Source organism: Nicotiana tomentosiformis, chromosome 11 (assembly GCF_000390325.3).
Source record: "Nicotiana tomentosiformis chromosome 11, ASM39032v3, whole genome shotgun sequence".
NCBI lineage: Eukaryota > Viridiplantae > Streptophyta > Magnoliopsida > Solanales > Solanaceae > Nicotiana > Nicotiana tomentosiformis.
Genome location: NC_090822.1, coordinates 5,582,160 through 5,605,891, shown reverse-complemented (window position 1 = coordinate 5,605,891; position 23,732 = coordinate 5,582,160). Strand labels below are relative to the sequence as shown.

Here is a 23,732-nt window from a genome sequence, read left to right as displayed (position 1 = left end):
AATACAGGGTACGACTGCAAATTCCCCACATAAATGAGGCAAGATTGTGAAATGTTCACACGTAAATAAGAAATGAATCCCAAAAATATATTCCTTTTTCAATTGTTCTCCAACGGCTCCCTTTTCTTGAAACTTGTATTTTTTTTTCTTTTCAAATACTTAATATTGTTAAAAAAAATGGACAAACACATTAACTGTTAGAAAATTTTGGGACTCCTACAAATAAGGGACCTAAGCAACCGCTTTACTTCTTGGCCATTAGGCCGGCCCTGGTTAGGCTTATTCAACTATAATCATATAATCACGGTACGATTGCATTGGACCCCATCCGTTTGTGGACATCATATAATTCTGTAGTTTTCTTGGCGCACCTTTCTCTGTTGACTTTTAATTAAATAAGAAATAATTTACCAATATACTGATATTACAGTCCAATTTTTTGAGAAAGGATATTAGTCACATTTGACCTATGGGAAACAAGTTTGTAAATTTAAAATAATTTACAGTACATTGGACCTAGATTCTCAAAGTATTTGACTCACCTTTCAGTGTCGAGTGCTAGAATGTAATACATCACGTTCAAACATGCATCATAACTGCTTGGATTACAATATACTGTTTTAATACATTTTTGTCACAATATAGCAGAAAACTTTGAAGCTTTCTAGCATTATTATATTTTCATCGCATATCCGGTTAAAGTTATTACTTCTAGGATGAAATTCTTGTCCACCTACGATCAAATCATCTTCCAAGTTTCAGTTTTAGCATCTAGCATATTTACTGGAAATCGAAATAGAGGAATTCAAAATAACAAAATTGAACAAATATCATCAAGTTTAGGATTTCCCTATCGCGGAACCTTTTTAAGCAAAAGAACAAGTATGCAAACTCTTCTTATAGCATGTAAGATGATGTCCAGCCCTATACACCATGGGGCTCAGTGTTCCTGTTGCAAATTGTAGAGAACCATTTCAATGTCAGTTTCTGCATAGTGATTCAGTGATCCTGTAGTTGGAACCATTTGGACTGATACGTCAAATATATGTTTTAATTTTCAACATGACAAGACAAGAAATAAGCACTGATCATTCCACCTACCTAGTTAGAATTTGGGTCATCAGCAATAGAGCTGGTGCAAATTGTAATCCAGTTGACTACCACATCATTTCAGTTGGATTTCTTTCTTCTTGATGCTACCTCTGCAGCCCAAGCTTTGCCCACGTCCGTTTGGAACTTTCCTGCAGACATGTTATGCGTTGTCAAAGATTGCATCTTTTTACCAAAGGTAAGCACGGGCTATTATCAAAATCGATCGATACAAAAGAAGAATAAGAAGAAGAATATAACAGCTTCAAGTCTCAAAGCAAGGAAATTCTCCACTTTATTAAACTAGTAACATCATCATTACGATGACTTTCGACTACCAATTTTCTGGATTTAAATTTTTCTCTTGTAACTACTCAAGTTAAATGTGGTTACAGTAAAAAGGTAACCTGATTAAACCCTAGCATAGCACAAGTGACTCAATTCATCAGAGGGACCAAGTACACACAAACACATACCATATATATATATATACACAATCTGACTGAAAACAAGAGAATATAATGAGTATATCTTTCATGCCTCTTTTTGAGAAATTTTATTTTGCAAATCTATGCTACATAGGTCTCCTCAATCTTTTGGTTATCAGACAATCCTTTCCAAGAGAACCTAAATCCACCGGTGCAGACAACTCTACTGCATATGCAAACTCTACGAACTTAAATTCTCCAAGGAACAGAATTCAAATCTAGTTACAAGATACTCATATTCAGGAGGGGAAGGAGGGGGGACTATCCATAAAACTTCAATACCAACTTCGAACAACTTGAATGTTCCAATAAAATGGCAATATTATGTCATTCACTAATCATCTAACAAATTCAGATGTAAATGTCCAGAGTTCAGACAATTGAATGGTATTCTGAATTCCAAGCTCAATAGTTAACCACTGATTTGGCAAATCTAAGACAGGATGCATGATCAGGTTAGAATGGAAAGACAATAGTAGGTTATGATGGGAAAGGGTCTAGGTCTAAAGTACACACACGGCAGCACAAAAAATAGAATGACTAGAATTTAAAACTCAGACTGGAACTGCAGTTAAATAATAAAAATGTTAAACATGGCACCTGCAGTTGACTGGAAAAATTCCTCCAAATCCTTTCCTTGCTCTGCATGACAGAAAAAGTAGCATTAGTTTGAAGGCAACTTCTCATGGCAGAGGGATTAGTCCAGATGTCAAGAGACAAACAGCTTACGCAGCCACACATCAGTCTGTATTTATTACAAATGTGAACACCTTGTATTTTTTTGAAAGATTAGTAATGCACATCTTAAAGAGTATAAATTGCATCAGGTACATATAAAGGCAGCTTGAGCACATATGTGGCCTAAAGCTAAAGCTTACTGTGAGGCCTAAATTTTCACATACCTAAAACATTTCTTACCTTTTATATGGAAAAAATCTACTTTTGTATTTTTAAAAGAAATACCTATAAACCGGTTATTTCTAGAAAATAGGCCCCTCAAATTTGGGGGCCTAAGGCACATGCCTTATTATCTATAACATTAGAGCCACCCCTAGGTACATATAAACTAGAAAATAAATTGAAATTATCCGAATGTTAGGATCTGTGTGTTTTGATTTAATTCTCAAGAGAGCTCTTACAATTTAATAGCACAATCACTAAATGCCAAGGATATCACTGTGATGTGTATATTTCTCATGCAGAAGGATGCAGTATGAAAACTAAGTTCAGGAAATACAAAAAATACACAAACTAGGAGAATTTTGAGAAATGTGACTGTCGATATTGGTCAATTTTTCCTCAAAACCTGTATAATATGGGACTTTTTTTTTTTTTTTTTTTTTGTGTTGGTGGTTGGGGGGGGATGTAGACATATATATTACTCCCTCCATTTAATTTTATATAGTGGTGTTTGGCTGAACACAGAGGTTAAGAAAGAAAGGAAGACTTCTAGCACATACCAAAAGTACCCTAAAATTTGCCGTCTTATATATTCCATGACATTTCTATGGCTATACGAGCATGCTACTAAGGGTAAAATGGAAAATTTTAAGTTTAAAGTTAAGGAGCTACAAAATATAGAAAGGTATCATTCTCTTTCGGAGAGACCAAAAAGAAGAGTTTCATATAAAATAGACAGGAGTACTATATATCACGTATACATCCGAAATCCAAGGAGGAAAAGAGAGAAACAGGAAGTTACCATTTTCATATTCCAATGCCTGAAGTATCATCTCCACCTGAAAGAAAACGACATATCAGTCTAACAGAGAGCAGTGCATTAAGCTGACAAAAGTGATCACTCTCCATAGATAGCATCACCTCATGGAAACAGAATGAATATCCTCTTTTTCTTTTTTAAATAAGGTAAGAGGATGGGTATTCCAAAACTAGCTTTAAGCTTCTTGGAGGCTGAAATACTAGAGAAAAGTCTGGCACTATAAAGTTTTTTATAGAGAAGAAGTGTGCTACTTGAGAAAGGAAAAATGTGAAGAGTTCTACTAGGTGTTTAAACAATAAACAGTCAACCGTGCATAGCAACTCTGTTATCATGAACAAGACTCTTACTAAACAATCAAGTCTGAATGCTAACAGACTATCAGAGTATCAGTCAAAAAAAAAAAGCCCGAATGCTAATTGAGTTTGTCCTGAACATCTTTTATGCATATTGGCAAACAAGATGTAGTGACAGGCATGGCGTTAAAAAAGAAAGACAAGATACAACAATGAGTTAACTTATATGTTTACCAAATCACGTTTGGGTGCTAATTGAGTTTGCCCTGAACATTTTCTGTGCATATTGGAAAACAAGATGCAGTGACGAACAAGGCGTTAAGAGAGGAAGACAAGATACAATGATGAGTAAACTTATATGTTTATCCCCATGTAAAATAAAGTGAAACACGTCAGCATAAACACCCATATAGATGGGACATATTCAAACTTTGGTAACATACAATACCTTATCAAAATCCTTTACAACTTTGGCTTCTAAAGAAGAATTTTCTTCATATTCCATCCACAAGTCACTGATCTCCTTGGCTGCAATTGGACCAACAGTACATAATAAACAAGAGAATAGATGAAAGCTCAATATTTAGATGCACGGGCTAGTTGGCAAAAAACTCAATGAGGAAGAGAAGCAATACCTCGGGGTCCTCCACCTAAAAGTTTACACATGTCTTCTAGTGCTGCTCGCTCTCGTCTGCTCTTTTCATCTTTTGAAATTCCATCAGCAGGAGTAATATCTCCAACAATTGCTGTTCAGTAGAAACACAAGAAAATATTTGACGAAGAATGTTAAATAAGAAGCTACCAAATTTTCCAAATCAAAGGCCCATAGGATTAGAAGACCCAAGAGATAGACGATTGTGTTGCCAAGTCTATACAAGACATTGTTAGTAGGAAGATCATTGGATGAAAGTGAACAATGTCTTCTGAAAGTTTAACCTCATTTTCACAGGGTTACACGAGAAAAATATTTAAGTGAAAACGATTGATGATGCAAATACAGACAAAATTCGATGTTCATGTTCTAATGGTTTCTTTCTTCCCATTTAATAAAACTTGTAGATCAATAGTCAATGTCATTATCCAAGGAAGTAATATCAAAGGGCAAACTTGAAATATTCTTCCAGTTCCAGAGTATAAGAGTTGACAAGCTTATGCGTTTATAAGTAATCCTCCATTTCTTATACCCTACCTTCGATTCTTAATTAAATCTTGTATCAGAAAGCTCGTAATAGCACGAAATAATTAATGACACATGTCACAATTAAATAAGAGAAGAATCCCAAAAAGAAAAAACAATTTTTCATGGAAAGATGCTACAAGATGCTATCAGCCTATTTCATGTCATAGCCATAAAAGCAAAGAAAATAGAAATGAACAATCATAAACGAGAGCCTCACCTTCTGCAATGTCATGCACAATTGCCATCTTTACACACCTAAATTTGGAAGAAAAAGCATGCATCATCCTCTAAAACAATCCACACATTTGGTGGAAACACAAATACAGGAATGTTGTACTGATAAAACAAATGATTATTATTAAAACCGCTTACTTGTCACGATCAACACCAGGAAGGTCAGCAGCAATAAGAGCCATCACTCCCATACGGTACATGTGATCAGCTATAGACTCTGGAGCATTAACCCCTCTACGTACCCAACCTTCCCTCTTTGTCGTCTGATCACGATTCCAAACACGAAAGTTTAGCTCAGAATACACAAAAGATCACATGGAAAGGGATAAGATAACAGCGTGAAAAGAATGGTTACATGAAGTTGTGAATATAAAAGAGCTACTATAGGCTATTAGCACAACGCTGTCATATATTTTAAGAGATATACATACACTACCTTAAAAAATACTAAGCAGTTCAATAATTAAAGAGCTTCACCACAAATGACATTGGCTTGTAAGCAAAAGCATACTTTACACATTAGCATAATTCTAAAAATATAAACAAAGCATAAACTAGACAGCATAAAATGGATTAGTTACTGGTATAATCTTTCAAACCCTAATAGACATGACAAGGATTACATTTAGCATTTGAGTTATATACACCGATAGTGTAACAATTTTGTTTATACCATCAGTACAATTTAAAACAGTACTTACCATTTATTCAAGGTTACTAATCAATGTTATTAAATAGAATTACATGCAATTACATTTAAAGTGACATGATCGTGTAAATATAGTTTACACCTTCACAATGTTATTATTAAATAGAGTTACGTGCAATTACCTTTAAAGTATTATATTTTACACCGTCAGTTCATGGAACCTAAACACATTCATTCAGCGCGGAACAATAAGTGTCACATAGAGTTCAACACCTTTGCATTACTGATATTTGGCTTAAAGTATATATATATATTTATATGTATATCGCCTCATATTTTACTCGTGTTTCGTGGATTTTGGATCTGAAATGTATTGATTTATGCTAATTCGTGGTATATTTATATGTAGGAATCATTCGGATGCAATATAGGACGAAAGGTGCGAGATTAGAGCCAAAAAGGAGAAAAATTGGGAAAGAGGCCGTTTGTAGCGCCACAGGCAGCGTGGGGCGCTACCTGCGACACAGTTTGCAAATTATGAAATTAACCCACGCTAGGGTTAGCGCGCCACGCTACCCTGGGAGTTGGTGACAGGAAAAATCTCCTACTTTGCCCGGGACAAGATTATTTCGGCCCAAGACCTACCCAACGCATATAAAAGCAAGAATAAGCCTATTTTGGGAGAGGAGACGCCACTTTGAAGGAAAAATACACACGAGGAACATCCGGGAACGAGGATATTTCAGTTTTTTTCATCTTTTCTTAGTATTTTCAATTATTCAACACTTGAGAACTTGTTTTGATATTATCATGAGTGGCTAAAACCCATAGTTCTGGGGTTGTGATTTAGCCATGAATATTGTTGTTTAAAGTTGACTTAACCTTGATTACAATTCACCAATAAATGGTTGTTTCTTCAATTCTGTGATTAATTGCTTAATTTTCTGGCCATCAGTTAGGTTCTATTTACTATCTATGTTATGCTTGGGAAAGCTACGTTTAGATTAGAGAAGAATTGAAGAGAGCATGATCTTAACTTTGAGGGGGGAGAATTTGTGGTTAGGATATGAATATACATAATCACCGTGCTTAATTAAACATCGTAATCTTAATGCGTTCTTAATATATTGATTCCATAGGAATATAGGCGTTAATCTATTTTGAATAGGCGAGTAGGAATTCGGTAGAATACTATGAGAGCAATTGTTCGATTAATTAGCAACCATGAGTGAATTGTATGATAGGGAGAGTTAATTAGAACAAAATAGGATTGGTGAATCGATCACAACTCTAGAATATTCATCTCTACTGAATACACAACTATTTTTGCTGCTTGATAATTTAGTTACTTGTTAGAATTATTGCTTAGTATAACCACACTTTTGAACTCTGAAATACTTGATTGAATAATAATCTTGGTGAAACTAGTGGGTAGTTACACAAGTCTCTATGGGTTCGACACTCGACTTATCATTTTAGTACTTGTACGACCACGTATACTTGCATGTGCGTTTGGGAGCAACAAGTTTTTGGCGCCGTTGTCGGGGACTTGAATATTGACTACTTTCTAGTTTTTACTTTAGTTGTTTATTTCGTCAAGTCTAACATTTCTTATTGGTTGCTCTGCTCTCAGGAAGCCAGGAGGTTGACTTCAACGCTTTAACCCTGAACCTGAGAGAACATTTCACAGGAGGTTGAGGGAAGCAAGGGACACAAATAATCTTCAGGCACTTGTTCAATTTCCTGTGGACATGGCAAAGGAGCAACATATGGTTGTTCAGGAGGTGGCGATGCCCAACATTGCTAATATCACCTCCAGCATCGTGAAGCCCAAAATCACTGGGCACTTTGAGCTGAAACAGAGCATGATCCAGCTGCTACATGCGAATGGGCAGTTTATGGGTCTTTCACACGAGGATCCACAACAACACATCCTGAACTTCTTGGAGATTAGTGATACTTATATCACTAACAGTCACTCCAGACTATGTGAGGCTCACACTGTTCCTATTCTCTCTGTTGGGCGAAGCAAAGCGATGGTTGAAGGCGGAACCAGCCAATTCTATAACATCATGGAATGATCTGGCGAGGAAACTTTTGGCAAGGTTCTTTCCTTCAGGTAAAACTGCAAATAGTCGCCTTCAAACAGAAATCGGGGGAGTCTTTATACTCAGCTTGGAAAAGGTTCAAGGGGCTGCTCAGAGACTGTCCTCATCACAATCAGGCAAATGAAGTGTTAGCTCACACTTTCATAGAAGGGCTACATCCCGAGACAAAGATTGTGGTGGATGCTGCTGCGGGAGGTCAAGTGCGGGAGAAAAGCTTCGATGAGATATATGCATTATTGAACAAATTCTCCAAAAGCAATCCTGATTGGCAAGGAGAGATGGGCAGACACACAGTACAAAAATCTGCAGGGGTTCTCGAGTTAGATGTCGTCTCTGCATTATCAACGCATATTGTCACATTGGCCAACCAAGTCAATCAGATGACCTTGGTTATTAACAAGCAACAAGCCCAGGCAATGCAACAGGTTCAAATATTTTGTGAAGTATGTGGAGAGGGTCACACGAGCCACTTATGCCCAATTAATCCAGAGTCTGTCTGTTTTGTGGGTAATGCAAATAAGGGCCATACAAATCAGTATGGGAACACTTACAATCCTAACCGGAGGAACCACCCAAAATTTTCTTAGGGTGGAACCCAAGGTGCTCAGAATCAATACAGGTCACAAGCTCCTCAACAGCAATATAGACCACCTCAGGCTGAACAACCTACAAACCCGACGAGTCACCTTGAGGAGATGCTAAAGAAATTAATGGTTGATCAGCAGGCTCAGGCAACAGCGATTCAAAATTTGGAGAGACAAGTGGGGCAACTTGCAAGTGCTCAAAATAATCGACCAACTGGGCTCTTCCAAGCGACACTGAGGCTAATCCTAAGGCATCTATTAATATTGTGTCATTGAGGAATGGGAGACAATTAGAAAAAATCCCGTCGAAAAAGAGGAAGCAAGTGACCTTTCCTGAGAAACCATCAACCATAGAAGCAGAATTAGAAAAAGCAAATGAGTCAAAGAAGCCAACTGAATAGGCGGTGGCTAAGCAACCCCCACTATCAGTTGCGAGGCCACCATCTCCATTCCCTTAGAGATTGTAGAAAGTGAAGGATAATGCAGCCTATAAAAGGGTTCTTGATATTTTGAAGCAGGTGCAGATCAATATTCCGCTGGTAGACATTTTGCAAGAAGTGCCCAAATATGCCAAATACATCAAGGACATAGTGGCAAATAAAAGGAGGTTGACAGAGTTCGAGACCGTGGCACTCTCACTGAAGAATGTAGCTCAAGAATTCAAAGCAAACTACCTCAGAAACTGAAGGATCCGGGTAGTTTCACTATCCAAATCTCGATTGGTAAGCACGCAGTCGGGTGAACTTTGTGTGATCTTGGGGCAAGCATCAATTTGATACCGCTATCGGTGTTCAGACAATTAGGGTTGGGTGAGCCGCGCCCAACCACGTTAATTTTACAGTTGGTTGATCGCTCCCTTCTATTTCCGAGAACCAGTTCGGGTTTATGCCGGGGCGTTTGACTTCCAAAGCCATCCACCTTGTTAGGAAATTGATGGAGCAGTATAGGGAGAGGAAGAAGGACTTGCATATGGTGTTCATCAACTTAGAAAAGGCGTACGATAAAGTCCTGATGGAGGTTTTGTGGAAATGTTTGGAGGCTAGAGGAGTACTTGTTGCCTATGTTAAGGTGATTACGGACATGTACGATGGAGAAAAGACCCGAGTGAGGACGGTGGGTGGGGACTCGGACCATTTTCCGGTCATGATGGGGTTGCATCAGGGGTCGACACTCAGCCCTTTTTTGTTTACCCCGGCAATGGATGTACTGACGCGCCACATCCAAGGGAAGGTGTCGTGGTGCATGCTATTTGCAGATGATATTGTATTGATTGACGAAACACGAGGCGGTGTGAACGCGCAGTTAGAGGTATGGAGGCAGACCCAGTCTAAAGGTTTCAAGTTGAGCAGGACCAAGATAGAATACTTGGAGTGTAAATTCAGTGGTGAGACTCAGGAAGGTGAGGCTAGCTTCGTAGGTCATCCCTAAGAGATTAAGTTTTAAGTACCTTAAGGTCTATTATTCAGGGGGATAGGGAGATTGATGAAGATGTCACACATCGTATTGTGGCGGAATGGATGAAATAGAGACTCGTTTCCAGTGTTTTGTGTGACAAGAAGGTGCCACCGAAACTTAAATGTAAGTTCTATAGAGTGGTGGTCAGAGCGACTATGTTGTATGGGGCGGAGTGTTAGCCAGTCAAAATCGCTCATGTCCAGAAGATGAAGGTAGCAGAGATGAGGATGTTGAAATGGATGTGCGGGCACACTAGGTTAGATAAGATTAGGAATGAGGTTATTCGCGACAAGGTGGATGTGGCCCCTGTTGAGGACAAGATACGGGAAGCGCTGCTTAAGTGGTTTAGTCATGTAAGGAGGAGGATGAGCACAAACGCCCCGGTGAGGAGGTGTGAGAGGTTGACAATACTGGGTATGTTGTTGTTGTTGGTTGATCGCTCCCTTGTTCATCCTGAAGGAGTGATTGAAGATGTGTTAGTTCTTTCATATTCCCTGCGGATTTTATTATCTTGGACTATAGGCCTGATCAGCAAGTCCCATTTATTTTGGGGCGTCCGTTCCTAGCCACGGGCGAGCTATTATTGATGTATGCGAAGGAAAGAAGACGATGAGAGTGAGTGACCAAGTGGAGGTATTCAATGTGTATAAAGCACTCAGATTGCCAGCCCACTGTGAAGAGCTATCCATGATTTCTATGGTGGAAAGTGATGTGACGTCATTGGTGCCTTATATGAGCCCCAAAGATCCTCTTGAACGAGCCTTGATTGGGGATGAAGAAGACACTGAATATGAGATGATAGAAGAAATTGAGCAAGTACTAAACATGTCTTGCAGTTATGTCCATGGGTTTTGGAGATTTGAGGAGTTGGACAAACCTATTACTCTGACCCCTCCTAAGCCATCTATTGAAGAAGCTCCAAAGCTAGAGCTTAAGCCCTTTCCAGCGCATCTGTGCTATGCTTATTTGGGGAACTATGAGACATTGCCAGTGATTATCTCATCCAGCTTGACCGATGTGCAAGAAGAAAAATTGCTCAGAGTACTTCGTGAGCATAAAAAGGCTATTGGGTGGACAATTACTGACATCAAAGGAATCAGTCCATCATTTTGCATGCATAAAATCTTTCTGGAAGATGGACACCACCCCAATGTTGAGCAACAAAGGAGATTAAATCCCATTATGAAAGAGGTCGTGAGCAAGGAAGTAATTAAGTGGCTCGATGAATGTATCATCTTTCTTAACTCTTGCAGCAACTGGGTAAGCCAAATGCAATGTGTGCCCAAAAAGGGGGATAACTGTGGTAGAGAATGAGAAAAATGAATCGCACCGTGACGGGGTGGAGAGTTTGTATTGACTACAGAAGGCTCAACAAAGCAACCCGCAAGGACCACTTCCCACTTCCATTCATTGACCAAATGTTGGACAGATGGGCGGGGCATGAATATTATTACTTCCTTGACGGTTATTCGGGGTACAACCAGATTGCCATATGCCCAGAGGATCAGGAGAAGACCACTTTTACTTGTCCTTATGGTACTTTCGCTTTCAAGCGAATGCCGTTTGGTTTTTGTAATGCACCGGCCACTTTCCAGAGGTGCATGCTGGCTATTTTCACTAATATGGTGGAAAAATCTGTGGAAGTCTTCATGAATGATTTTTCAGCATTTGGGTCTTCTTATGATAATTGTTTGAAGAATTTGAGCAAGGTGCTGGCCCGATGTGAAGAAACAAATTTGGTGTTAAATTGGGAAGAATGTCATTTTATGGTACAAGAAGGCATCGTGTTGGGCCACAGAGTGTCAAGGAGTGGCATTGAAGTTGATAAGGCGAAGGTAGAGGCGGTTGAAAAATTACCTCCACACATTTCTGTGAAGGGTGTCTGGAGTTCTTGGGACATGCGGGATTCTATAGACGCTTTATTAAAGATTTTTCAAAAATTGCTACTCTTTTGTGCAGGTTGCTTGAAAAGGATGTAACCTTCAATTTTGATGAAACCTGCCTGAAGGCATTCGAAGAGCTAAAAAGGAAGTTGGTGGTTGCCCCCATCATTGCAGCACCGGATTGATCCTTACCATTTGAACTTATGTGCGATGCAAGTGACCATGCTATTGGGGCAGTGCTAGGCCAAAGGAAGGACAATCCATCTACTATGCGAGTAAGACTCTTGATGATGCACAGCTGAATTACATCACTGCGGAAAATGAGTTGTTGGCCGTTGTGGGCCTTTGAGAAATTTTGGGCATACTTGGTGGGAACAAAAGTCATAGTCCATACCGATCATGCAGCAATCAAGTATCTATTTACAAAAAAGAATCCAAGGCTAGATTGATGCGCTGTGTTTTGTTGTTGCAGGAATTTGACATAGAAATACGAAATCGAAAGAGCACAAAAAACCAAGTAGCTGACCATCTATCAAGGTTGGAAAATCATAAGCATACGGAGGAAGGTGGACAAATTAAGGAGGCATTCCCTGATAAGCAACTTTTTGCTATCACCCAAGACCATCCCCATGGTACGAGGACTATGTGAATTATCTTGTGAGTGGGGGGAGAGTGGGGTACTTCCCCCTGAAATTGGATCTGAAGCTAGAAAGAGGTTTCTACATGAAGTAAACTTCTACTACTGAGATAAGCCATTCATGTACAAACAGTGTGCTGATCAATTGATGAAGAGGTGCATTCCAGAAAAGGAGGTGGAATTAGTGTAGTATGATTGCCACGCCTCGCCTTATGGGGGCCATCATGGAGGCGATAGGACAGCTGCAAAGGTGCTACAATTTGGGTTCTTTTGGCCAACATTGTTTAAGGATGCCCATGCATTTGTTAAGAAGTGTGACCAGTGTCAAAGAACAGGGACAATCACAAAGAGGCATGAGATGACGTTGAATAACAACTAGGAGGTAGAGATTTTTTATGTGTGGGATAGAATTTATAGGATCGTTCCCATTGTCCAGAGGAAACAAATATATCTTGCTAGCAGTTGACTACGTGTCGAAATGGGTAGAGGCGATCACATTGCCAATCAATGATGCCAAGGTGGTAGCTGCTTTTGTGAAGAACATATTCTCGAGGTTTGGGACTCCACGCGCTTTGATTAGTGATGAAAGGATATATTTTTGCAATCGGTTGTTGAATAACCTTTTAGCTAAATATGGAGTCCGCCATAGAATTGCCACGGCATATCATCCGCAAACAAGTGGACAAGTTGAGGTGTCCAACAGAGAAATAAAACAAATATTAGAGAAGACAATGAGTGTGAATAGGAAGGATTGGGCTGCAAAGTTAGATGATGCCTTGTGGGCATATAGAACTGCATACAAAATACCAATTGCGGCGTCGCCGTATAAGCTTGTTTATGGGAAGGCATGTCACTTGCATGTTGAACTTGAACACAAGGCGTACTGGGCCATTAAAAAGTTGAATATGGACTTTGAAGCCGCGGGGGAGAAGAAACTCATGCAGTTGAATGAGTTCAGGCTGCACGCTTATGAAAATGCTAAGCTTTACAAAGAGAAAACGAAAAGATGTCATGACAAGCGTATCAAGCTACGCCACTTCGAACCGGGCCAACAGGTACAATTGTTCAATTCTAGACTCAAGTTGTTTCCTGTGAAGTTAAAATCGAGGTGGTCAGGTCCATTTGAGGTGGTGAGAGTCACTCCTTATGATGCAACTGAGCTGCGCGCTTTAAATGGTGAAATTTTTTTTTTTGTGAATGGACACAGAGTCGAGCTCTATTGGGGAGGAATCATTGATCGTGAGAAGACCAAAGTAGTACTCGTTGATGAGTAAGCGAGGCCTTGCATCGTGCTGCGATGTTAAATCATGCGCTTGTTGGAAGGCAACTCAATTTTTATTGCTTTCATAGTTTAGCTTTTTAAATTTTTAGTTAGATTAGACTAGAGCTTGTATTTTCTTTGTAGACATAGAAATTATAGGTAGAATGGTGTGGGCATGTAAATTGGATATATAAAGTGCTTGGGGGATCTATTAAAAAAAAACTGATAAATTGCCAAAACAGCGCCTACAGAATACTCGAAGCCCCCAACGCCAGGCCTAGCTTGGGGCGTTGGGAGGTAAGTATTAATTTTTTTTCGTTTTATTAGGTTAATACACATACCCATAAAACTCGACCCATCTATCCTAACATTATAACCCATACCCACCACAAATTAAAGCATAACTCAAATTTCCCAAATACCCGTTACACTCTATCTCTCACGCTCTCTTTCTGCCGCGATTCCCTTCCCCCCTCTCTCAAGTTTTTCTTGCTTGCTTTCGTCCTCAATCATCAAGGTAGGTTCACTCTTCTCCATAAATTTTATTTTGTGAGTAAGTTCCCCATTCCCCCTCCAAACGCCCCAAACCCCATTAGTGTTTCTTTTTATGGTGGGTGACCCTATTGTGCAATGAAATTGGTTGTGACAACTTTGTTGTTGTGTTGTATACGGAGTAGTAAACTAGAATTCCTTCCACTTCGTTGAAATTTGGGATGGCCACCATTGCTAAACTAAGTTGCACACACTTCATGCCCACAATGTGTTTGACAAAATGTTTGAATGAGTACTTTGTGCACCGGTGAAGTCTGAGTAACCGAGTGTAGTTGTATGTGATATCGAGCTAAGTGTGGGGTGTTTGGGGATGGTTGTTGTACATAATTCGGAGCTTGGCTTTAATGTGCACATGTCACCCACACCATGTATCTTGTATTATGTATGTTGTAGCACTTTGTAGAATTAGCTAATGTAGTGTAGCAATTGTAGAGATTAAATACCATAGGTCACTTGCTTGCATTAAGGCTAAATCACTTCGCCATGATCGACCACTTGAATTGTGTGGCATAGTTCGTGAGTTATAATTGTGCGGCATGGAAAGTCTTGAGTACCCATTGCCTTGTAGTGCAACACTTTGCGATTTTAAACCACGATTGTGAGTATAGTACATTGAGCCTTCGGTTTTAGGCATGGGGTCATCTTTGCCCCTCACGATAACCTAAGACGGATTTCTTGATTCCTTCTCACACTCATGATTATGTGTGTTATAGGTTGATATGGCTCGTGATAGTGCAAACAAGGGCAAGGGAGTAGGGAAGTCCTCAACCACTGCTCCCACTCCCAAAAGCGCAAGCAGGGGGAAGGATCATCTAGGCAAGCGAAAGGGAAACAAGTTGCCGACGGATCGACGACGGCTCCATTGAGACCAAGGCCTCGTTTGGATCTAGTTCGTGATGATGCCATCCAATGGCATAATACCTTTGTGTCGTACGTCTCCGAGATGGGCATTAATATGAAAGCTTTGGAAAAGAACTTCCCGGACGTGCTTGCCCGGTTGCAAGAAATGAGGATGGATAAGTTCCTCGAGTGCCCCGGCCATGCAAATTTGAGCATGGTGCGAGAACTGTATGCCAATTGGAATGCGGACTTGTTCATGTCATGTGTTCGTGGAAAGGAGGTGCCAATGGATAGGCGGGCTTATTTGAATTTTTGGGGGTTGAGAACTCTAACCCGCGGAGGCTACACAAATTTGTCAAAAGACCAAGCTATAAGGCGATACGTCACACTCTTTGTGGCGTTGATTCGAATGCCTAGTGGACTAGAACTAAGGGCGATGCCCATCTTGAGATGGTCCACTTCGATTTCAACAAGACCGCCAAGGTCTGGCATAATTTCGTGCAGGCCCGACTCATGCTAGTTGAACACAACAACGAATGCACTCGAGCTCGAGGGTGCGTGATATTTTTCTGATAACTGGGCAACCCATCAATGTGGGTGAGATCATGCTTGGGAAGATGGCCCGCACACGATTTGGGCGACAGATCAAGAGATTCTTCTTTGGCAACTTGCTCATGCAGTATATGCTTTCCCGGGAGGTGCCTGAATTCCCCGTGTATGATGAGGTTGTGGAGGCTCCTAAGGGGTTGATGGACATCACATCTTTGTTGGAGACTACGTCTAAGCTTACCCAGACAGCATGGAATGAGAGGGACGAGAACTTCAACAGGTATCTCTATAACTCCTTAAATGTGATCATGAGCAGGATGGGGGTATCAGACGAAGAGCGTATGCATCTACGCAATGATTTGTCTAGTTCTTCCGAAGAGATGTTGGGGATTGCACCCGGCAGTCCCGTTAACCCGTCGGAGGATGAGAACACTTACAAAGGCTTCGACACTTGGGATGAGATTGGTGATGACGTCATGGGGCCCATGGCTTTAGTGTCCCTGGGAGCTGATCATGATGATGAGGCCGAAGATGCGGATGGCGGGCATGCTGAGGAGGAATCCGACTAGCATGGAGTTTTCTTTTCACTCTACTTTGCTTTACATTTTTTTCATGCATAGGAGATTATACATATGCTAAGTGTCGGGTGGGAGAACTACTTCTTGTGATGCAAATTGTATAAATTGTATAATTTTTTTTTTGTTAGTAGTTTTTTACTTGGTCTAGTTTTATAAAGAAAAAGAAAAAAAATCAGAAAAAGCTTGGACTTTTCCCGATGATGGATCTTTTGGACAATTTTCTTAAGGGATTAAAGTCCGACTAAAAACACCAAAATGATTTTTCATTTTAGGATAGTTAGGTGATTTTAATCGGGAAAAGCCCGAGATTTTTCTGATTTTTTTTTCTTTTTCTTTATAAAACTAGAAGGCTCAATGTGCTATACTCACACTTAAAACCGAAGGCTCAATGTACTATACTCACAATCGTGGTTTAAAAACGCACAAGTGTTGCACCACAAGGCAACGGGTACTCAAGACTTCCCCATGCCGCACAATTATAACTCACGAACTATGCCACACAATTCAAATGGTCGATCATGGCGAAGTGATTTAGCCTTAATGCAAGCAAGTGGCCTATGGTACTTAATCTCTACAATTGCTACACTACATTAGCTAATTCTACAAAGTGCTACAACATACATAATACAAGATACATGGTGTGGGCGACATGTGCACATCAAAGCCAAACTCCGAATTATGTACAACCATCCCCAAACACCCCACACTTAGCTCGATATCACATACAACTACACTCGGTTACTCAGACTTCACCGGTGCACAAAGTACTCATTCAAACATTTTATCAAACACATTGTGGGCGTGAAGTGTGTGCAACTTAGTTTAGCAATGGTGGAACATGGTGGCCCTCCCAAATTTCAACGAAGTTGAGGGAATTCTAGTTTACTACTCCGTATACAACACAATAACAAAGTTGTCACAACCAATTTCATTGCACAATAGGGTCACCCACCATAGCAAAAAACTCCAAAGAAACACTAATGGGGACTTGGGGTTTGGGGCGTTTGGAGGGGAAATGGGGAACTTACTCACAAAAAAAAATTAATGGAGAAGAGGGAACGTACCTTGATGATTGAGACCGAAAGCAAGCAAGAAAAACTTGAAAAACTTGAGAGAGGTGGGAAGGGAATCGCGGCAGAAAGAGAGCGTGAGAGAGATAGAGTGTAACGGGTATTTGGGTTTTTGGGAAATTTGAGTTATATTTTAATTTGTGGTGGGAATGGGTATGGGTTATAATGTTAGGATAGATGGGTATATGGGTCGGGTTTTATGGGTATGGGTATTAACCTAATAATACAAAACAAAAACGAAAAATAAAAAAGAATTTTTTCATTTTCTTGAGGGATTAAAGTCCGATTAAAAACACCAAAAAGTTTTTCATTTTAGGATAGTTAGGTAGTATCCCTTGATTTTTCTTTGGTATCGGTTCTTTTCCAAGGGTGTAGCTCGAACCGGATACTTTATTTTTTTTTTAAAAGTAGGTTAGGAAGAAACTGAGTTGCTCTGAGGTACCTATTGACGTGTTTGGTGCTGGCACATTAGGTTATGGCATTCACTCTGTCTTTCCGTGCATTTGACTTGAATTGTGATACCCGAGTAAAATAAATAGCCTACTCTGTGACACCTCTTCTCAGTTGTTTGATTAGTATGCCACATAGTGCAATATTGCTTAAAATTTCTCAATTATATGTGCTTGCTTGACTTGAGAGTTGAACAGAACCGTCTCGATTGAGTCATGTGCAATGTGTGTGTGTGAGGATTTGTGATTTTCTGTGCTATCATGTGTAGTCTATGTTGAGTCCCACATCGACAATGAAGGGGATGGGTGGTCTCCTTATATATACTTGAGTAATCCTCACCTCTTGAGCTAACTTTTGAGGTTGAGTTAGGCCCAATGTCCATTTAACATGGTATCAGAGCAGGATCCATCCCAATTTTTCGATGTTGGGCCCCTATAATTGTCCACGCTCCAGATGTCCAGTCCTGGGCGTGAGAGGGGGTGTTGAGTCCCACATCGACAATGAAGGGGATGGGTGGTCTCCTTATATGTACTTGGGCAATCCTCACCTCTTGAGCTAGCTTTTGGGGTTGAGTTAGGCCCAATATCCATTTAACAGTCTAGAACTTGCCCCGTGTGTTAATCGAAGCGAAATCATTAAGTTGTGCTAGTCTAGGAGATGACGTAGGTGTTTCTTGCTTGATCATAGATGTGCTTGTCACTTAAAAATAAAATTTTCGTTGCTAGCCCCTTTGAGCCTATAGACCTTTTCTTTGGCACCCACATTGCAAGTCGTACCCCTACTTTGTTCTTAATTTGAGATTGTTGAACCTTTACCTCTTAAGGCACTTAGTCGCTAAAAGAAGTAAGGTGAAAGATTGGGGAGTAGCTTTCGAGTAGAACTATGGAATGGCCCATAAGATGCACTAAAGTTGTGAAAAAAGGGTCACTAGCCGATGAACCTTAATGTATGGAGTGTGTGTAGAAAAAAAATAAAGAAAAAAAGAAAAAAAATTGCAAAAAGGAAAAAATTAGTAGTTCAAATAATGTAAAGAAACACACACCTCCTAATCTTACTAATGCGTGCTAGTGGGAATATAGAAGTGCTTAATTGGAAAAGGGTTATGTTGTATATGGTTTGTGGCGAGTGAATTGGTTGAGAAGAATATGTGCTCAATTTGTGAGTGTAGTGTATTAAAGTACTTAGGAGGGTTAGTTACTAGTCCTAAATATATCCTACCTGTCCCTTAGCCTACATTACAACCTTAAAGTCCTAATTGATCCTAGAATTGGATGGCTTAGATTAGTAGAGATGTACACTACGGGCAAGCTTATGGTGTGACCACGGGATGCACATAAATTCTTTGTGAGAGTGCGCGAATTTTGTTCAATTGTGTGATGTCCTTAAATTATGTTCAAAGGCTTACTTGAATGTGTGGACTATTCTATATTCACTCTTTTGTTTGTTGGTGAGGGCACATGGTCTCATGAAGGATTGGTAATGTTATAAACTTCTTTTGTTGGGTGAGTGTGCGAGTTGAGGGTGCTTAGTGGTAACGAGTCGGCTCTTGAGGTAGGGTGGTGACAGATAGGTTGTTTGAATTGATTGAATTGAAATGTCATACTTGGGCATGTTTAAAACGGGAAGAATGTGAAATTTGTATGTTCATGCTTGATTGCCGGTATCAGTCATAGTCAAGGGTAGAGTGTATGGTTAAAAATTGAAGTGCTCCTCTCTAGTTGAGATGTGTACGTTGTTGGGGTGTGGTTGATAGTCACATTGTTCGAGGGCGAGTAAGAGTTTAAGTGTGAGGTGTTGATATTTGGCTTAAAGTATATATATTTATATGTATATCGCCTCATATTTTACTCGTGTTTTGTGGATTTCGGAGGTGAAATGTATTGATTTATGCTAATTCGTTATGTTTTTATATGTAGGAATCATCCGGAGGCAATATGGGGCGAAAGGTGCGATATTAGAGCCAAAAAGGAGAAAAATTGGGAAATGGGCCGTTTGTAGCGCCACAGGCAACGTGGGGCACTACCTGTGGCGAACTTTGCAGATTATGAAATTAACCAGGGCTAGCTCCCCACGCTGCCCTGGGTGCTGGTGACGGGAAACATCTCTTACTTTGCCCGGGAGAAGGTTATTTTGGCCCAAGACCCTACCCAACGCGTATAAAAGCAAGACTAAGCCTATTTTGGGAGAGAAGACGCTACTTTGAAGGGAAAATACACACGAGGAACATCCGGGAGCGAGGATATATCAGTTTTCTTCATCTTTTCTTAGTATTTCCAATTATTCAACACTTATGAATTTGTTTTGATATTATTGTGAGTGGCTAAAACCCATAGTTTTGGGGTTGTGATTTAGCCATGAATATTGTTGTTTAAAATTGACTTAACCTTGATTATAATTCACCAATATATGGTTGTTTCTTCAATTATGTGATTAATTGCTTAATTGTCTGACAAACAGTTAGGTTCTATTTACTATCTATGCTATGCTTGGGAAAGCTACGTTTAGATTAGAAAAGAATTGAAGAGAGCGTGATCTTAACTCTGTGGGGGTGGGGGATTTGTGGTTGGGATAAGAATATACCTAGTCATCGTGCTTAATTAAACATTGTAATCTTAATGCGTTCTTAATATATTGATTCCATAGGAATATAGGCGTTAATCTATTTTGAATAGGCGAGTAGGAATTCGGGAGAATACTACGAGATCAATTATTCGATTAATTAGCAACCATGAGTGAATTGTATGATAGGGAGAGTTAATTAGAACACAATAGGATTCGGTGAATCGATCATAACTCTGGAATATTCGTCTCTACTGAATACACAACAACTATTTTGCTGCTTGATAATTTAGTTACTTGTTAGAATTATTGATTAGTATAATCACACTTTTGAACTCTGAAATACTTGATTGAATAATAATCTTGGTGAAACTAATGAATAGTTACACAAGTCTCTATGGGTTCGACACTTGACTTATCATTTTATTACTTGTACGACCACGTATACTTGCGTGTGCATTTGGGAGCAACAATTACATACTAAAATAACTCTATTAGCGTAACGCAATTTCAAAGTAAATAGACATGGATTATATTCACTACGGTACAAGAAGTGCATAGAGTGCAACGCTGCTACGATTACATACTAAAATAACTTAAATAGCGCAAATGCAAATATGAAGTAAAAAAGATAGCTCAAGTAAAGCATAGTACAACGCGTGATGCACAGAGTAGAACTCTATGTAAACAACACTCTATGATCCTCGTATACCATACCTTCATATGCATTAAAAACACATTCATTCAGCGCGGTACAAGAGCCTGTTTGGCCATGAAATTTTTTTCACTTTTTTTCGAAATCAGTGTTTGGCAATAAAATTTTCAATTTTCATTTAAATATGAATTTTGTAATTTTTCGAAAATTTGAAAAACTCCAAAAGGTTATTTTTCAAAATTTTCACTCAGATCACTCACAAGAATTCAAAAACAACCCAAAATTATATTCATATCCAAACACAACTCTAATTTTCAAATACCATTTTCACTTAATTTTTTCACTTTTTTCCGGAATTTTACAATTCGTATGTCCAAACGCCCACTTAGTGTTACATAGATAACAACACCTCTGCATTACATAGTAAACTAACTCAATTAGCGCAACGCAATTTCAAAGCAAATAGGCATGGATTACATTCAGCGCAGTACAACAAGTATTGCATAGAGTACAATGCTATGTAAACAACATTTTAGAATAACTGTGCAAATGCAAATACTAAAATATGTAGCTACGATTACATACTAAAATAGCTGAAATAGTGCAAATGCAAATATCAAATAGATAATTCAAGTAGAGCGTAGTACAGCGCCTGATGCACAGAGTACAACTCTATGAAAACAACAACCTATGATCCTACATATATCATAACTTCATATGCATTAAAAAAATTCACTAAAAAAATGGAGACCGGCGTGCGTACCTTGAGGCGGTGACAAAGAGTTAGAAAATCGATGGCGGACGAAGGAGAAGGAGATGCAGATGACGAAGACGAAGACGAAGAAGCTTCGGTAGCCATACGAGAAACCCTAGGAGAAAATGAAGATGAAGAAGAAGAAGAAGAAGTTCGAAAGTGTTTGAATCTGAAATGAGCAGAAGCAGAAGAAGCTAATGAAGGAATAAGTGCGGAGGTAGATTTACAAAGCACTCGGCTCATTTTCTCTTGTTTTTTGTTTCCGTTTTTTCTTTCCGATTCTCTGTTTTATACTATTAGCCAAGTGATTTGCCCATTTTCTTTTCTATTTGCATTTTAAAAAAAAAAAATCCTCATAGATTTTTTGTATTTATATTATTTTCGATATTTTGTATTACTATATATTTTATCGATCACTTGTGAAAGAATCATATAACTAAAAAATTCACATATAACTAAAAGATTATTTGTACTTTTGAAATCGAAATCGACATTTTAAGTTTTCAAAAGCTAGAATCAAGCATTGAATTGCAATGAGAAAATCAAACTAAAAATTCAAAAACTCCAATTTTTGGTTTTTCCCCAACAACAACAACAATAATAATAATATTATTATTATTATAATTAATAATAGTGTTTTTAGAATGTGACACCCTTAGTTGGTAGTAATTCTCTCGATATGCAACTCGTCACTCGCTGTAGATAAAGATAATTCTCCATGTAAATTTCAAATGATAAAAAAACACATTACTTTTATTGTATAATGCTCAAAATTTTACACAATCTAGGATGTGAATAATTCAACTCATTGTGGATTTATTACTCATAAACAACAAAAGTTTCTTTCTTTAAAATAAAAAACTTATTTAGATTGAGTTTAGTAAGCTCAACTTATACATATGCAAAACAAAACAAAAATTTAAAAATATTAATATATAATAGATCACGTCCACTCTGAACCAGTAATTTTAAATCTGATCGTCGCCTCCGCTTAAAATTCAAGGTAGAATTGAAGGTGGATGGGAAGAATGATGGTGCTTCTTCTTATCAAGGGCAACACACTTCTTGAAAACCTTGTTAGCATTGTGTTTTACAACCTTAGGATCAATCTTGTCCTTAACCTCAGGCAAACCAATATAAACCTTGATTAATGCTTTGTGACACTTGAGTCCCATTTTAACAAGATCATGACAACATTTTTTGTCAACATTTCCTTTTTCATTTGTAGCATTTATGACTTTTTCGCCACATTTAACTGGGAATTCCTTGGTACAATTTTCGACGAATTTTAAGAAATCTTTTGGTAAGCTATTGATGTATTTATCATGTTCATCTTCTTCTTGTGGAGGTGATGGATGTTTTTTGTGATGGTTAGATTTGCAAAAGGCAGGAATTGCACTAGAAATTATCAAAATGGCTACAAAAGAAAAGAGAATATTGAGTTTTGCCATTTTTTTCTTTAATGTTTTGTACTTGTTGATTTGATGCTTATTGATCTTGATATGAAGGTGTTTATATAAGCATGATTTTATACAGAGTGATTGATGAGATTTATTTTTCTGTTTCAACTTTCAATGTATTTCTTTGAGTAACGTTTGCTTATTGATGAATTAATTAACTTACAATTTAATGTCAAAAATACTTCTCTCTTAAATTTAATGATGTTATTAATTAGTTCACTCCCTCCTCCTAGTGCGGAAAAAAGAAATGAAAACTAAAAAGAGACATGTAAATGTAAAAAGATTGAATATGAGCGTTATATAATGATATTTTAAAGAATTTTGTACATTAAATCATCTTAATACTAGGTAATTTCTTCCTATTTATCCGAACCTTTGTGGACAAAGTTATCTGGTACTTGTTGCTGGTAAGAGGTGACAGGTACCCCGTGAAATTAGTCGAGATGCACACAAGTTGACCCAAACACCATGGTTATAAAAAAAATCGCCTTAAAACCAACTACTAGTGAGTATGTAAGTAAGAGTTTAAGTCTCGTGCATTGACAAATGTATATTCTTTATACCATCAGAAAAATTTGACCTTTAATATGGTAAGTATTCAACATAACTTAATATGGTAAGTATTCAACATAACTTTTCATAATAAGTTTGATATAATAATATGAAAAATAGGACAATAACCTA

General features: G+C 38.6%; 1 protein-coding gene across 2 annotated transcripts; it reads right to left on the bottom strand.

Moving 5' to 3' along the window:
• Positions 1–569: 569 nt before the first annotated feature.
• LOC104116891 (uncharacterized) lies at positions 570–21,867 on the bottom strand. 2 transcript variants are annotated; one of them, XM_009627855.4, is made up of 9 exons: positions 21,598–21,867; positions 5,143–5,267; positions 4,988–5,025; positions 4,226–4,336; positions 4,039–4,118; positions 3,280–3,316; positions 2,178–2,219; positions 1,102–1,241; positions 570–1,008 (listed from the first exon to the last, which is right to left on the bottom strand). In XM_009627855.4, the coding sequence occupies exons 1-8, from the start codon at positions 21,829–21,831 to the stop codon at positions 1,171–1,173; spliced, it is 738 nt and encodes a 245-aa protein (XP_009626150.1). In that variant the 5' UTR covers positions 21,832–21,867; the 3' UTR covers positions 570–1,008; positions 1,102–1,170. The 2 variants fall into 2 exon arrangements, with proteins under 2 accessions (XP_009626150.1, XP_009626145.1); XM_009627850.4 differs by having other exon boundaries at positions 570–949; positions 21,598–21,866.
• Positions 21,868–23,732: the final 1,865 nt, after the last annotated feature.